Source organism: Aspergillus caelatus (genome assembly GCF_009193585.1).
Source record: "Aspergillus caelatus strain CBS 763.97 unplaced genomic scaffold BDV27scaffold_44, whole genome shotgun sequence".
NCBI lineage: Eukaryota > Fungi > Ascomycota > Eurotiomycetes > Eurotiales > Aspergillaceae > Aspergillus > Aspergillus caelatus.
Window position 1 is genome coordinate 39,038 of NW_022475307.1, and position 14,407 is coordinate 53,444.

Below are 14,407 nucleotides of genomic sequence, written 5' to 3' on the forward strand. Positions count from 1 at the left end.
GGGAAGTCATTCAGGTCTGACAGCGCTATCGTGCGTGGGAATGTAATGTATACTAATTCTTTAATGTGAAAGCTCTAAGGCTCCAGTAGTGGTAGTGATAGAGCTGGTTGATTGATGAGACTATCTAAGGCTAATTTACGTACAAAAAGCCCCGAGGTGTTGGGGGTCATATGACTTTGGGCGATCAATCAGGTGACTGACAGTTAGTAGTAATAATTATTCAAGTTTAAGTTAACTATGTTCGTTTGATAAATATACAGGGCTATGGCCTTTGCGGAGTGTGGCGCAGTATTATCTTGATCCTGAGCACAGCCTTGTCGGTCTGTTCATGTTCGTCACCTACGTAGACTCAGTTAACAAAAGCAACTATCCAGCTACCATGGCAGCAGTGACGACCAATCTCTCCCAGTTCCCTCGCTTCACAAACCTCCCTCCGGAGCTGCGCTACCTTATATGGCGTTGGGCCCTGCCCCACGACGTTGGCCAAATCCTATTCCCTTACAAAAAGGGGTGTTGGTGCTCTCGGCACTTGTTGGAATCTGACGAGGCATATACCGAATGGTGCAATACTGCATTCAAGTTCCGCCACAGTTTATTGGATCCGATGCAATTTGATATACCACTGGTTTTCGTCAACCGGGAATCCAGGGCCGTCGCCTTAGCTTGGATTAGAGAAATGGCCATTCAGATGCGCTTTCACAGAGACAAACAGTCCTTCGTCTTCGTGCGCCGGTTCGACCCAGTGCGTGACGTATTATACGTTCCGCTTGACAAGGTAGATGAATTCATCCACGAACCTATCGATCGCCAATTTGAGCCAGATCTCGTCGGCCGGATGGTGGACGTGCAACCAAACGTCAGGCACATCGCCGTGCCAGAGGCGCTGTTGCAGAGCGATCCTGCTGCACTACACGAGATATTCGACTTATTCTATCATCCAAAGGTATTCTTTATCATTCTAGACGCGCAGCCAGATTGGAATGAAAGTAGTATGAATGTATATCAGCGGTGGGAGCTCGATGCTCTGCAGGGAAAAGGCCTCTTCTGGAATTCCGAGAATGGCCGCTTTGACTGTGGCATGGGTCTTTCAATCAGTGATGAAACCCTATATCAGCGGATAGGGCGGGCTATAAATGATTTGGGGTCATTATTCATACGAAGTCATCTTGTGGATGGCTTCGAGGTCCGGCCTGCCTTTGGTGTTAGAAAATGAAAGATGAGCAGGGCTTTTTATGTTGTCGTACTTTTGATTTTTCATACGCGAATATGGCGCGTATGCAGGGCCATGTCAATCGGTCGTTGAGGGCGCTGTGCGAGTTTGTGGATGAGTATAGAATGAGCTTAAGGGTAGGTTCTGCATTATAGGCCTGTGTTCGAGTTGGTGTTCACTCCGATTCAAAAGAGAAAAAGGTGATATAACACTTTCCAGAAATATTGTATAACTATTATTCCGTATCTAGCGGAAATTTGTCTCGGTTCGCACTCAATTCCTATTTAATTGCATTATGTTCAATCCATTAGTCTACGTATTATATTTCCATATTCTTCAGTACATGATAAAGAAGAGCATGGCAGCTCTGAAGCGGTCGCTATCTCACAAATTCATAACTCTGAGAAACAGCAACATCCTTATGTATAACATGACGATCAGAATGATTATTCTGCTGAGAAGGAAGACTCATTAACGATCCCTCAGGCGCTTCAGCGCATTCAGCAGTGGATATGAGCTGCGTCTGGTCATTCTGTTGAGTTTGGAAGGAGTTCGTATTATTACGGCTCTTTCTGGAGGCAGAAATCTTCTTCCAATTGTCGAGCTCATGGCTGTGCAGATAGCTGCCACTATGGGCGTTGCTGCTCTTGTTCTTGACAGAGACGAAATATGCGCTCAACGCGGGAAGACACGCGCATATGAGCCCGATACCTGCTTCGGCATTTCTGTAGATGGTCAGTTCGAGTCCTAGATAAGAATGGGAAGCAAGGATCTTACGCTGTCAACACAGCATGAATCCAAAACCACGTTATGTCTGTTGTCGGGGCCTCCTCGACCATAATCACTAACCGCCAGATACTGAATGCAGTGGCTATTCCACCCGCGCCCAAGATACCAATGACCCGGAGCTTCTTCATGCGCGACATATGCAGTGACCACAGCATCGGGACCGGTAGGATGAGGATCCACAGGTCGCTAGCAATACTGATGGCTGAGTCGGCGATAATGACCTTCTGTTGGTCTATACAGGTCCCGCCGTCACTCGTTCCGTACCAAAATGCTGAAATGGGTTTGCAGAAAAATATTTTGATAAACAGGGCTGGAATATAGTAGAGCAAGAGCACTATTAAGCTGATGTGAATCACAAGGACCTTGCGACGATCGGGGGCGAAAATCCGTAGCATGACTGAGAGCAGGGCGAGCTTGACAACAAAAACCGTGGGAACGTAGATAAGGGTGATTGCATAGGATGCCTATGCTCGCATGCTTGTTAGTGACTGTCGATGTTTTAATTATAAGAGTAGGACTTTGGAGGTAGCTTCCTTCGCTGGGCTATCTACCTTCTGGAATTCCACGAAGTCACTCTTTGGGACATCCCATCCATGATATCCACCTCCGTAGGCGTTTACTACATCTGTTAGCTATCATTTCCCATGTTGCGCTTTTCCGTGGGGTGAGGCAAACGTACACACAAGCATGTTCACGCAGAACCCAACGAAGAGTACCTGTTGTTGGGCGTCAGGATGTACTCATGGTAGTTAATGTCAGGTACAAGGGGTGGTTTACCCATCCTGCAAAAGTTGTGTCTATAAAATAACAGTCGTCAATATCAGTATGGCAGATTTGTACATTGCACAGGGCTAGCGCTTCACTAACAGTCTTCCAATTCCAGCTTCTTTCGAAGGCGTATCTTGATAATGATGCGCAATGTAACAGCAACTGTCACAACGATGATACACAAGAGTTGCGTTACCAAATTAACCGTGTGGAGGACGTCGGTCGGATTTTCGAAATTGGAGGTGAGCCCTGGAGGCGGTGGGATCACTGGTTCTACAGCCATATCAGCCTGGTAGGGTTGTCAATATCCCTAGGTGACGACGAGTATACAGAGGCGTGTCAAGTCGATCGGTAAAAACAAGCATTTGTGGCCATAGTCTTTGATGAAGGCTAGGCTACCAACTCAGAGACGATCGTCCACGAAAGCAAACGACTACCAGAAGAACTTGGTGACGATATGAGAGGATGCGAGAAGAGGTGGGATAGTAGATATCAGTGCGTCCATCACATCTCCTTGCATCAAATTTCTCTAACACCACCCAAAGGGACACTATGATGTCTCTTCCTTTTCGATAATCTGCACCCCCATGCACACTACTCAGATAAGGGATTAGGAGAATGGATTAGGTGGCCCAATACGCTAGATCCATCGTGTTTTACCTATTCGCCTTGGGTCGCATTAACCCGTCCCAACGGCCCGCTCCCGACACCATGGAGCATGAAACGGATATTTGGGTACGTAGTTATGGCGGCCCTTTAGACTTTTAAGGATTCTCGGTTGAATAATGCATTGCCAAATGAGGACCTGCGCGAGTGGAGCCAGAAGGGGGTAACGGTTTGATCGACCTGAACCCACAAGGAACAGATTCTGATTTAGCTTATTATTGGAAGCTATTAAGAGTTATTTAAGCATTAATATTACGTTACGCAATGCTATTCTCTGGTGTCTAAGCTCAGTTTGATCCGTTATCCACAGGCGATGTAACGCTAACGTAGATCGTCAAACTGCCTGCAAAAGTATCTTCAACGGAAATGTTTTCCATTACTTAATTTTTGGCAGCAGCATCAATGTACATTCTCAACCCTCGTCGAATATGCCATTTTAGTGTGGTTTAAGGTACAAACGTGTAGTTACATTCTGTGACGGGCTGGTGGAGTCGTGAAGGATTCGACGGGGAAATTAATCAATAACGTCTGTCGCGGAAGCCCATCCGCACCCATGAGCCGTTTTTGTCTCGGGCATAGTGGGGCCTATAATCCCCTCATCGTAAACTAACAGTAGAAAGCTCGGTCAAGCTGAGAAAGTGGTCAAACAGGTTCCAGCAAAGCGCTCCCTAGGGCTTAGGGCATAAACAGGCCATGGATACCTTGTTCTGATGATCGAGTATACTTTATACAATTACAGCCTTGCCTCACGCTATCAATTACTGTATAGTTACAAGAGTAACGATTAATATGGGAGTGAGAAAGGGAAAATGTCCAACGCAAGAGAGCCCAAGAAGCTATGTAGAACGCAGCCACAATGATCCCAAAACGAACAAATATCCATACAGTGCTCTATATTACAGGCGAACAAGTAATAACTTTCTTGATGTCAGCGATTGACATAGAGCCAATCAGTTAACTCAAGACGAATTTGAGTTATCTGCACAACTAAAAGCCGATCCTTTTAAGTCTAATGTCAGTAATAATTTCGCTACATACAGGATCGTCAGCACATACCAATAGTTCCAGAGCTGTAGGCATCAACAATCTGGATAACGACACCGTACGTCGCTCCAACTAGAAAGAAAAGACCCAGCAGCACCAGGCCGCAATGAAGAAGGAACACAATCTTTTCTTTCATAGTACCGTTCTTGTAGTGCCAGTGGTCGTATAGCCACAGCCAGCCCGGAAGGCTCATGGCGAGTGGGGCAAAACATACGGAGCCCACAAGGGCAATGAGATAGTTAAAGATCGGAATCGCCTCTGCTAGAATGAACGCAAGGGCACCGAGGATAACCGTGCTTGCAATCCAAGTACCCCAATGGACGACTGTGTTGGCCTGCAAGTGCCGCGAATTCCCTAGGATGCGCACGAAGACATATTTGGCCGCCACCTTCAGGGTTACCATTCTGAGTCAGCCTTCCAATAAACTACATAGGGTTGGCAAAGGGAAGCTGTGGGAAAACCAACGTGCAGATAAAGCGTAGCGCTCACGACCAACCCCACCAACGCAACACCGTAAGACACCATCTTGATCGTTTGTCCTGCACTCTATAGGACACCTGTTATTAACTCCTCATTCACGGCACGAGTTACGGGTCTGGGAAAGAAAGTAATACGTACCCCCAAAGACGGGCTTGCCACCCACTTCCCACACCAGCGATAGACAACCAAGCTGAAGGCAAGGTACGAAACGGTGACAAGAGCCATACAGAAGTATAGCGGCTTCTTGTAATCTTTCGGGTTATGCATCTCCGAGATGACCGGCAGAAAAGCACTGGTGCCGGCTGATGACACAAATATTGTGCAGGAGGCGACCATGCCGGCCGCGAACCCGGGATTATTGATTGCCACGAAGCCTAGCTCATATGGGCCCTCCTGAGGTGCGGCTGCTGGTCGGTCTCGTGTGGTTACCCCGATAACGACGATTAGGACGGCGGCGTAAATAGAAACAAAGCCAGCATAGGTGAGCCAGCCCACATGTTCAAGCTTGCGAATGGAGGCAGTCGCGATAATGACAACGGTGGCGAGAAATGACCACCAGACAGTGCACGCGGCGTGGTGCGAAAGGGCATTCAGTGCGGTCGACACGCCAATAATTCCACTGCCTGTCACCAGAACGTAAGCAATAATAAACAATAACCCCGTCGCCTCCTTTGCAATTATGCCGCCGACGACCTCAGCCATATCAGCGATCGAATGGCAGTGAGGGTGTCTTGTACGAAAGTTGCCTAGGATAACGAAACAGTAAGTATTGAAGCATCCCCAAGCCACGATACTAATTGAGCCCCCAACGGCTCCTAGAGAGTACAGCGCTGACGGCAATGATAACACCCCTGTCGCAAAGAGGATCTTAATGAAAATCACACCCGCGTTGAACCACCCAACTTTGCGGAAGTTAACTCCAGTATCAGTCTTCTTGAAGACCTCCTTTTCCTCGAATACTGACCCACGGGGGCTTGCTCGCTCGTCATCATAGGTCATGCTGGCCTCTACCTTCTTGTTTTCCAGCATGGGGAGAAGCTTAGTTCGTGAGGGGTGGCTTCTCTAGACGGGACGGGGTCTAGGAAGTGTGGATGGGCAAGCTGTAAGAACTAAAAGATAAAAATAAAAACGGGCCACGTGTAGAAGGTATCAGCTTTTTCCTTCTTCCATTTTGGCCTAGTAAACACGAAACATGGTGCAGGGAGGGGATGGGTGATCCTCCTCGACGGTCAAGAAGTATCTCGACTAGGCTGTACGCTAGTTCGCCGGAGCGTAACAATCTAGGGTTTTTAGTAGCACACGGCCCACTTGACGACAGCGACAGACAGCCCGCCCGACTGACCCACTCAGTGTGTTGCCTAGGAATGAATTAGGGTGACATTTTGATATGGTATGATCACTGATATGCCCTTCATTCCTCAGTAGTGCCAAATTAACTTTAATAGTCTAAGCTGCAGGAAGTGGAGTCGAGTAGTCCAGACTCCAGACTGCATGTAGTGGCCTGTGTGTGGCAACCGTGCAGAGATTTCAAGTTTTCAACCCTTAGCGGGTTCTTTCTTTATTAACATAGCAGGATCGTCATGCGAAGATGGAGCTAGCTAGCTAACATGCTTTTTAGCACATAATAATGCCAAGGTCTATAGAAGCCACCCGTTGCCGAGTCCTATCGTCACTTGATTGGGTTTGCAGGCCGTATTTGTCACCTTACTCATGGACTGGCGAATGGCTCTATACCATGAGATTCTCAGAATGGCTGATTCGGGTTGGGACATTATCAGAATCAGCAGAATAATCCGATAGCAATGGAAGGTTAAAAACAGACATGAGTATTTCTACTTCTCAAGGTTAACAAGGACGCTGAAATTGCCTACCTGGATACTATGCGTGGATCTCATCGGTAAAATATGATAAGCTGAGGTAACAGCCTATTGATAACTCGCCTTGATTAAGGACCTCGCCCACTGCCCAGATAGTTGTCAAAACTTGTTTATTCTCACTACCTCTATGCAAGGAAATGGTCTTCCCTTGGTTGACGCATATTCTGATTTTAAATTTTTCAGTTGCATCACAGTAATTTTGTATCTTTTTACCATACCACCTACTCAAGCGGACTTGGGGAACGAACCTACAGCTCGTACATAAAGGTTCAGCAGCAAACGCAGGCTTTATATCATCTTTTAGATGTACTCAAGATACTAACCTTGGACTCCTCTATTTCATGTTTATCAGAAATTCACAGGGGTTATACTCTCATCAAGGCCGAGGCTTAGGATAGAAGTCTTGCATAGCTTGACCGATTACATTATCTCGGCCATGAAGTGGCTTCAATTAACATGAGATTCTTGAAAACTCATTACAATCCCGTGATGATATTGTATACAATAGTCTATATCAATGTTCAGGTTGACCTGAATCTTTCCCTGTTCTTTCCCACGTATCAGAATACAGGGCTACAATATCAATCAACACCCAAGCATCAAACAATATGGCGAACACAACGAACCCACCAGAATCATATGATGCCCTTCCTTTCAAGACCATATCTCTTTCCCATGTTCCAGAGACCTCGCCCACCGTTACCAAAGTAATTGTCCTGAAACTAAATCGCCCACGCCAGTTCAATGCCATAACGGCGCAGATGATCGATGAGATAATCGCAGCATACCAATACTTCGATGCCGACGATCGCGTCAAAGCAATAGTTGTAACAGGATCAGGACCAGCATTCTGCGCGGGCGCCGATCTCCGAGTCGGGTTTTCTACACTGATTGATGACCTGAGGAAGGACCCCTCCAAGATCGAGTCCCACAGAGACGGGTTCGTATTGCAATAGTTCCTCCACTTAAAGCCTTTCACTAACATACATTCATATGATTCAGAGGCGGGCGAGTCGCCCTAGCAATCCACAACTGCTCCAAGCCCACCGTAATGGCCATCAACGGCCCCGCAGCAGGATTCGGAATCACCCTAACATTACCCGCAGCAATCCGAGTAGCCTGCGCGAGCTCCAAGATCAGTTTCGCTTTCTCGCGACGTGGGTTAGCAATGGAGGCCTGTAGCTCCTTTTTCCTACCGAAGCTGGTTGGAATGTCGCGTGCGCTGCACCTGGTAACGACCGGCGCAACTTATACCGCGGCTGACCCGTTGCTGAGCAACCTCTTCTCGGAGATATTGCCGACTCCGGCGGAGACTGTTGCAGCAGCGCTTAGAATCGCGGAGGAGATTGCCGCGAGCACATCCACAGTGAGTACGAGGGTGATGCGCGATTTGATGTATAGGGCTCCGGGGAGCGCGGAGGAGGCCCATTTATTGGAATCAAAGGTGTTTCTCGGTATGTTGATGTCCCGGGATAGTGTGGAGGGTATGAAGAGCTTTGTGCAGAAGAGGGATCCTGAGTTTAAGGGAACTATGCCTCGTGATGCGCCTGTTGGCTGGCCGTGGTGGGAAGCTGTTGATGTTGCTTCGAAGGCTAAGCTGTAGGCTGCTTGTTCTGAGCCCAGGTAGCGTCAGGCTGAATAGTTGCTGCTCATTCATTTATGTGTCGATACATGATATGTTCCATTGTGTGTGTAGTTACAGTCGAATGTTGTTCATAGTATATGCCTTCGATTGCGTTAATAACTCGTGCACGGCGATAGAATACCACAGAGGTATATGTATGTAGAAGATCTAAAATGTACCACAATGGCAGGGCAGTTAAGTCACAGGTAACTAGCTAGTCCCTTATCAGTGTATCGTCAATGCTGATTTAAAGGCTACTTCGACGTCAGTCCGTCTAAAACCGGGCGCCCGGCCTAAGATAACAACTCCACGGAGTAGCACTGGCGTATGTTAGACCTAACACCAATGGGATAACGCGAAGGGCCACCATACTGCTAAGAAACTGTTCAATATCAAACATACAACTTTGGAGGCACCCAGACAAGGTCGTAACATTGGTATCTAGACAGTGTCAGTGCTCTGGCTCTCGTCATATCTACTTTAACTATACCTTCATATGTGTGGGAATCATAGGCATTTGTCGTCTGGTAAGAATGCATATCTCCATTTTGTCCTTGGGATTCAGTCGACTGCGGTATTTGATGAATCCGTTGACCACGTACGGAGGGGAAGAGAGAAGACGTATCCAGATTCACACCTTGTTCTCTAAGGTATCCTTCCACATCTCGGCTATCAAACCATTCACCGCCATATCCGCACAGTTCTAAGAATTTCTGATGATCTGGCTCTTGGCCAATTTCGCCCATTCCTCCTAGGGGCTGGAAGAGTCCGAGGACTCGCTTAGGGGTCCTCATATTAGCAGGATATATGGGGTTTCCCAAACTATCTCTCCTGGGATAATGTGTTCCAACGCCGCCGATTGAATAAAGTGGAAGGTTTGGTATCTCCAATGCTTCTTTTGCCCCGGCGCTGACTAATTTCCGAAAGTAAGGATACATTTGTGTCTTGTCTTGAATGCAAGGAACCAATCTGAATACTCTGTAAACCTCAAGTGGATGGGACCGTGCATCGGTGAATAAGCGAAAGGCATACTCCAGACTGTAACGCTGGAGCCTCCGGCGGAAGACTTTTTCATGGAACGAGTATGTGTAATGAATGTCTTTGCTGTGTAGTTGTGCGATTTGCTGAATTCGTGTTGAACGGCCATTGGAATTGTCTTCCAGTTCATCACTAAAAGACACATGTCGAGGTCTCTTCTTCACAGAGTCTTCTGTAGGCTCCTGGTGCTTCGTGTGTTGGTAATCCTTCAAGCATCCACAATTTATCTTAGGGATATCTTTAGAAGCAGTGTCATTGTTAGGCTGTGAAACATCTTTATCAGAATCAACACTTGATGGGGTACTATTTTGTGTCCTTGGCTGTGTAAGAGGTTCAGAATTCGAGCTTAAAAGGTCACTTATGCAATCAAGGTGTCTAACAAGCGCAGGATAGCTAGATTTTAGCTCAGGCGGAAACACAGCTTTATAGTCAACGATTGCGGTAGCGACCATATTAAGCCTGTCTTCAAGATCTGCTGCACGCTCCTTGGCCTTTTCGAGAGTGGCTTCTTTTTTGAGTCTGTAGGTCCGTTGAGCACGTCGGATCTGATCTCGACGATCCTGTGTCTGGATAAGCTTACATTGACTTCAAGCGAAGTCTCCCAGAGTCATACCTCTGATAGAACAGCCCCACCATTGCTGGCCTCCAGTCTAGGTCTCCCCGCACTTCTCCGCACGTGCAATCGAGAGCGCACCTTTGGCATGCCTTCGGAAGGGGTATCCTGATTAGCGTTTTTCGTGGAGGACTCCGAGCTCTGAACTGCGGGCGGCGAAGTGATCTTCTCGTGTCCTTCGCTAGGAACTACTGTGTCATTCGGTAAGAGATCCGAGTCCACCGAGCCGTCTGGGCCGGCTGAGATATACTGACGAGCCGAGAGTACATCCTGCAAGCGGGAGGCCTGGCGAGTTTGGCGCCGGTTCACCATGTTAGCTAGAGGGGCCGTGCACTCGGTTAATGAATAGGAATCTGGTTTTGATCGTTTATGGTTTCTGGTTGGTCATTAGACTCAGTCACAAGGTGGAGTGTAGGTTCGGTTCGGTACGTTAAAACGCATGAGAAAAGTCGGAGGTTGACACTCCCGTTGCATCAAGAAAAGATTCTTATGCGGGTTGCCGTGATAATGTAATCTAGGTCGCCTCGGCTTCCAACCCGGCCAACAGTTGGGGCAGATCTCGCCGGTACCCTAACTTTATTGATGAGAATATCTCCACTCGACCCAACAGGATCTCCACCGGCTTTAATCTGATGGCAAATTGTTGTCAGAGGGCTACCAGAACACTCTCCATATTCCTATCTCTCATCTATCTATCTATCCATCTCTCTCTAGCCTAGTAATTCTCTAAAGCTTATTATGAGCGTCATGTAGCCCCAGCCGTGCTCTTCTTATCGCCACAAGAGATCAGTATACCGACCCAGCACCTTAGTAGAATCCCCATCAAAAATATTATGCACGGCATCCCATCCGATCTTCAACTGTGCAGCTTCCAGATCCCGCTTCCTCCGCTCCTCAATCGCACTCCACATAGCTAGCCCCTCATCTATATCCTTAGAAGGTAGAAGACCACATTTGACCAGCATCTGCTCCGGCGGAAAAGTCTTACGTCCCTGCTTAAAGACATACCGGGACACAGCCGACGCGAACACTTGCTTCTCTGGCGACTGATCGCTACCAACCTTCGGCCGTGTAAGATCTCCGGGTGTATTCGGCTGCAGCAAGAAGCTGCGATGGGGAAACGCGCCTCTCTTGACAAAATGCGACACGATATAGATCCATTTCTCGTCCCAGCTGAGGACCCGGGACCAGACTTCATACGGCTGGTACGGCTTGATCTCTCTGCGAAAGACAATCTGCTCTCCGCTCAAGATCATGACCGCGGTAGTTGGGGTAGGGCGGAATGATAGGCGTTGACTGAATAGAAGAAGACTCAGGTTGCCGCGTGAAATATCGAGATCGGTGAAGTAGGTCGAGTTAGACTTGTGGATGTTGTAATCGCATTCTGTAAGTGGTGACCGTGTCCGGTGGATTGCGGGAAGGAACAGGCATTCTGGACTGAGTTCCTTGTGTGTGATTGGGGTTATGAAAAGTCGTGTGATTAGAGTTCGAAGGAAACGAATCTGCTAGCATGTTAGATTGTATTGCATTAGTGTACTATGGTGCATTACGCACAAACCACACGAGAGGTAGGTTTTTGTATGCAGCGACAAGGATGCACAGTATAATGAGTGGCCAGTTATCAGATAGAGCCATTTTGTCGATAATGCTAAGACTCGCCAGACAAGACCACAGACGACAAAAAATCTTTAGGAAGAACTTACTGGCTTCCATTATTGCCCGCTATTTATCGGAGGAATGAAACGCTACGATAGTTTTTTTGTTGGGACACCCTTGTCACATGTCAAGCAGCTTATCCACAGCGGACTAAATCTAGTCTGCGGACAAAACTTCGGATTTCCGGGTTTCTTACCGACATCTCACTGTTTTACATTTAGCCACAACTGCTATGTACTTCTAGTTTTAGCTTCTAGTAAGGCCTTAGAATATACTATTCTATAGTAAATTTAATATTAAAAATTAAACTTATAGTCTAGTACGAATTATAAATCATTAATAGTAGTAGTAGTAGTAGTAGTAGTAGTAGTAGTAGTAGTAGGAGGAGGAGGAGGAGGAGGAGGAGGATTAGATTATAAAAGTAGTAAATATTTTCGGGTTCGGACTACATAGTCGGTATTCCGAATAAATATACTACTATGATTACTAGTAGATAATCCAGTGGAGCTTAATAATTAGATCTAATTGGCTAATACATCATGCGTTGGTATTGGTAAATTTAGTAATCTTTTATTTTGTCCGTAAGCTAGATTTGGTCCGCCGTAGTTATCTTTAGATAGTCAACTTACTTTAATATAATCATCAATATAATCACTTTCAGATCATCAAAGGCCTTGATAATCTTCAAATATATTCCTAACGGTAAAGCCGTTACATCCCTAGTCGGAGAGGATAAGCAGCGTATGGGTCCTGCTTTTAAAACTCCACCCCCTTTGTAACTCTTCTTTGCTGCTTATAACCCTAGATTCACTCTTCTAGTCCAATTTACCGCATTGAACATGGCTGAAAATAGTTCTTTCAGCTGTCGATACTTATAGCTTAGTTAAATGCGCCAAATTGAGTGAACAATGTAGTATTATTTCTATTCCGTAGGAGGCAAACTGAGCTCAAAGGCCTTATACACTAGCTACTATCAATTTCATGAATGAAAAGGACATCCGGCAGCATAATTTGTACCTTTCAGGCTCTGAAAAATAGCTTCCATCTCATCCTGCCCTCTTTTCTCCTGCGCTATAGGGCCTATAGTACGCAGGTCGTACCCCGATTCCTTGTATGAGTCGGTCTCTGAAGGAATAGCCCCATTCCCAAAGAGCCGCACTAGGAGAGCTTTTGGTCCCCATCTGTGCTTAAACGTAGGTTTGATATACCATGGATGCTCGATCCAGAGGTTCCATGTGTACAGTCCCGTGGACGGGTCGGGTGAGTCACTTAGAACATGCACAGCTTTGGAGTCCGGCCTCGGCAAGCTGAGATAACGCAGTATGAACTTTCGCGCTACCAGAACACTCTTCGCGAATGTAGAAATGAGAATACCTGGTTTTTCAAATCTTCACCCGAGGTTAGAAAGTAGCTCTAAGGAAGAGATCAGGTTCAGAAAACTTACCCCATACTTATTCTGCTGTGTTCTTCTAATTTGGTTACGACTATGCTTTCGATCAATGGCTTCAGCGGTGCAGGCATATTGCATTTGGCCAATTCCATCAGTCTCCGACCAATGTACCGCGTCGAATCTGTCGGTTGAGCTGCCACCTTCTCATATGCCAGTGTCCAGTCATAGAGTTCCTGGGCGAAGTGTATCCCGTCCTTCCAACCAGTCTCATGAGAGGGAAGGAACGTAAACGGAATTTCCATAGCATCTCCCAAGGCCTTATGGAACACACCAATAGCACATCTCTCAACGTCCGTCAACCGACGCCATTCATTCTTATCGACACCCCTGACAATATCCACAACAGCAGATCCAAGGGTATGCAACATATCTTCGTCCAGGATTTTACCCACCTTGCGATACCGAGCATGCAGGTAATTCATCCGTGCAATTCCCATCAGATGGGACTCAGACCCGGGCTCCCGATCATGAACCTCATTCAGGACCACTTCGGTATCCGCAGCTCGCTTGGACGCATTCTTCTCGTTGAGCTGGCGAGTGGCAACGAACAGTTTGGTCATTGTAGGTATTGATCCAGTCTTAACTTTATATTAGCTTCAACTTCCGATACAACCTCGTATAAGAACACTTACTTTCAATAATGATAGCTTCATGGCGCTGTGGAGGGTGTATGGGAACTCCAGTTCTCGCAGCTCGCGGAAGATCTGATGGGCTTCCTTCACGGTCATGCTAGACAGAGGACGTCCGTTGAACTTCGCCTCGATTCTGCGCGCACGTTGGAAGCGAAGGCGCTTGACGAGAAGTATGTATGGTAGCAATACTGCCGCCGCGAGTAGAAGGCGTCCAGATGTTATGCTGAGACTGGCCATGTTGTTTATCGAGAGCATGTTTTCGCTGGGTCTGAAAGAGTCAGAATTTCAAGTTACGGGTTACTGGGCGCTTCACACCCACTTATTGAGGGGCTTTATTTATCATTCAAGGTATATCCCCTTTCATATGAGAGCCCACGGGCGGCCAAAAACCGTTGAGCCGAGATTGATGTTGAGATCGCAATAATTTTGCGGATATCATCTGCCGAGATAATGTAATCCATGATAATGGCCACTCTACCTTCGTGGAATTTACTCCTTTACAACACCCGAATGGTATTCTCCTCTGCGTATATTTTATGCCGGCATGTGGCATCACGATC

At 46.9% G+C, this 14,407-nt stretch overlaps 7 protein-coding genes across 7 annotated transcripts; 2 read left to right on the forward strand and 5 right to left on the reverse strand.

The window, feature by feature from the left end:
- Positions 1-274: 274 nt before the first annotated feature.
- BDV27DRAFT_124714 (2EXR domain-containing protein) lies at positions 275-1,481 on the forward strand. The gene has a single exon (XM_032066147.1). The coding sequence runs from the start codon at positions 329-331 to the stop codon at positions 1,211-1,213; it is 885 nt and encodes a 294-aa protein (XP_031929945.1). The 5' UTR covers positions 275-328; the 3' UTR covers positions 1,214-1,481.
- An 89-nt stretch (positions 1,482-1,570) lies between these two features.
- On the reverse strand, positions 1,571-3,050 carry BDV27DRAFT_170398 (uncharacterized protein; the record flags this gene model as incomplete). The annotated part of the gene is made up of 6 exons (XM_032075286.1): positions 1,571-1,935; positions 1,988-2,463; positions 2,551-2,618; positions 2,679-2,715; positions 2,777-2,796; positions 2,867-3,050. 6 exons carry the CDS (start codon positions 3,048-3,050, stop codon positions 1,590-1,592), a joined length of 1,131 nt encoding a protein of 376 aa, XP_031929946.1. The 3' UTR covers positions 1,571-1,589.
- A 1,342-nt stretch (positions 3,051-4,392) lies between these two features.
- BDV27DRAFT_170401 (putative neutral amino acid permease) lies at positions 4,393-6,176 on the reverse strand (the record flags this gene model as incomplete). Its single annotated transcript, XM_032075288.1, has 4 exons — positions 5,096-6,176; positions 4,943-5,023; positions 4,490-4,865; positions 4,393-4,433 (listed from the first exon to the last, which is right to left on the reverse strand). The coding sequence occupies exons 1-4, from the start codon at positions 5,984-5,986 to the stop codon at positions 4,393-4,395; spliced, it is 1,389 nt and encodes a 462-aa protein (XP_031929947.1). The 5' UTR covers positions 5,987-6,176.
- A 1,266-nt stretch (positions 6,177-7,442) lies between these two features.
- Positions 7,443-8,452, forward strand: BDV27DRAFT_170403 (ClpP/crotonase-like domain-containing protein; the record flags this gene model as incomplete). The annotated part of the gene is made up of 2 exons (XM_032075289.1): positions 7,443-7,774; positions 7,837-8,452. The coding sequence occupies 2 exons, from the start codon at positions 7,443-7,445 to the stop codon at positions 8,435-8,437; spliced, it is 933 nt and encodes a 310-aa protein (XP_031929948.1). The 3' UTR covers positions 8,438-8,452.
- Positions 8,453-8,683: 231 nt separating this feature from the next.
- On the reverse strand, positions 8,684-10,199 carry BDV27DRAFT_143244 (bZIP transcription factor; the record flags this gene model as incomplete). Its single annotated transcript, XM_032070063.1, has 5 exons — positions 8,684-8,778; positions 8,861-8,899; positions 8,949-9,027; positions 9,061-10,056; positions 10,110-10,199. The coding sequence occupies 5 exons, from the start codon at positions 10,197-10,199 to the stop codon at positions 8,684-8,686; spliced, it is 1,299 nt and encodes a 432-aa protein (XP_031929949.1).
- A 553-nt stretch (positions 10,200-10,752) lies between these two features.
- Positions 10,753-11,791, reverse strand: BDV27DRAFT_124717 (uncharacterized protein). Its single transcript, XM_032066148.1, has 2 exons — positions 11,664-11,791; positions 10,753-11,611 (listed from the first exon to the last, which is right to left on the reverse strand). The coding sequence occupies exons 1-2, from the start codon at positions 11,742-11,744 to the stop codon at positions 10,880-10,882; spliced, it is 813 nt and encodes a 270-aa protein (XP_031929950.1). The 5' UTR covers positions 11,745-11,791; the 3' UTR covers positions 10,753-10,879.
- A 953-nt stretch (positions 11,792-12,744) lies between these two features.
- BDV27DRAFT_170409 (uncharacterized protein) lies at positions 12,745-14,087 on the reverse strand (the record flags this gene model as incomplete). Its single annotated transcript, XM_032075290.1, has 3 exons — positions 12,745-13,153; positions 13,210-13,793; positions 13,848-14,087. The coding sequence occupies 3 exons, from the start codon at positions 14,082-14,084 to the stop codon at positions 12,745-12,747; spliced, it is 1,230 nt and encodes a 409-aa protein (XP_031929951.1).
- Positions 14,088-14,407: the final 320 nt, after the last annotated feature.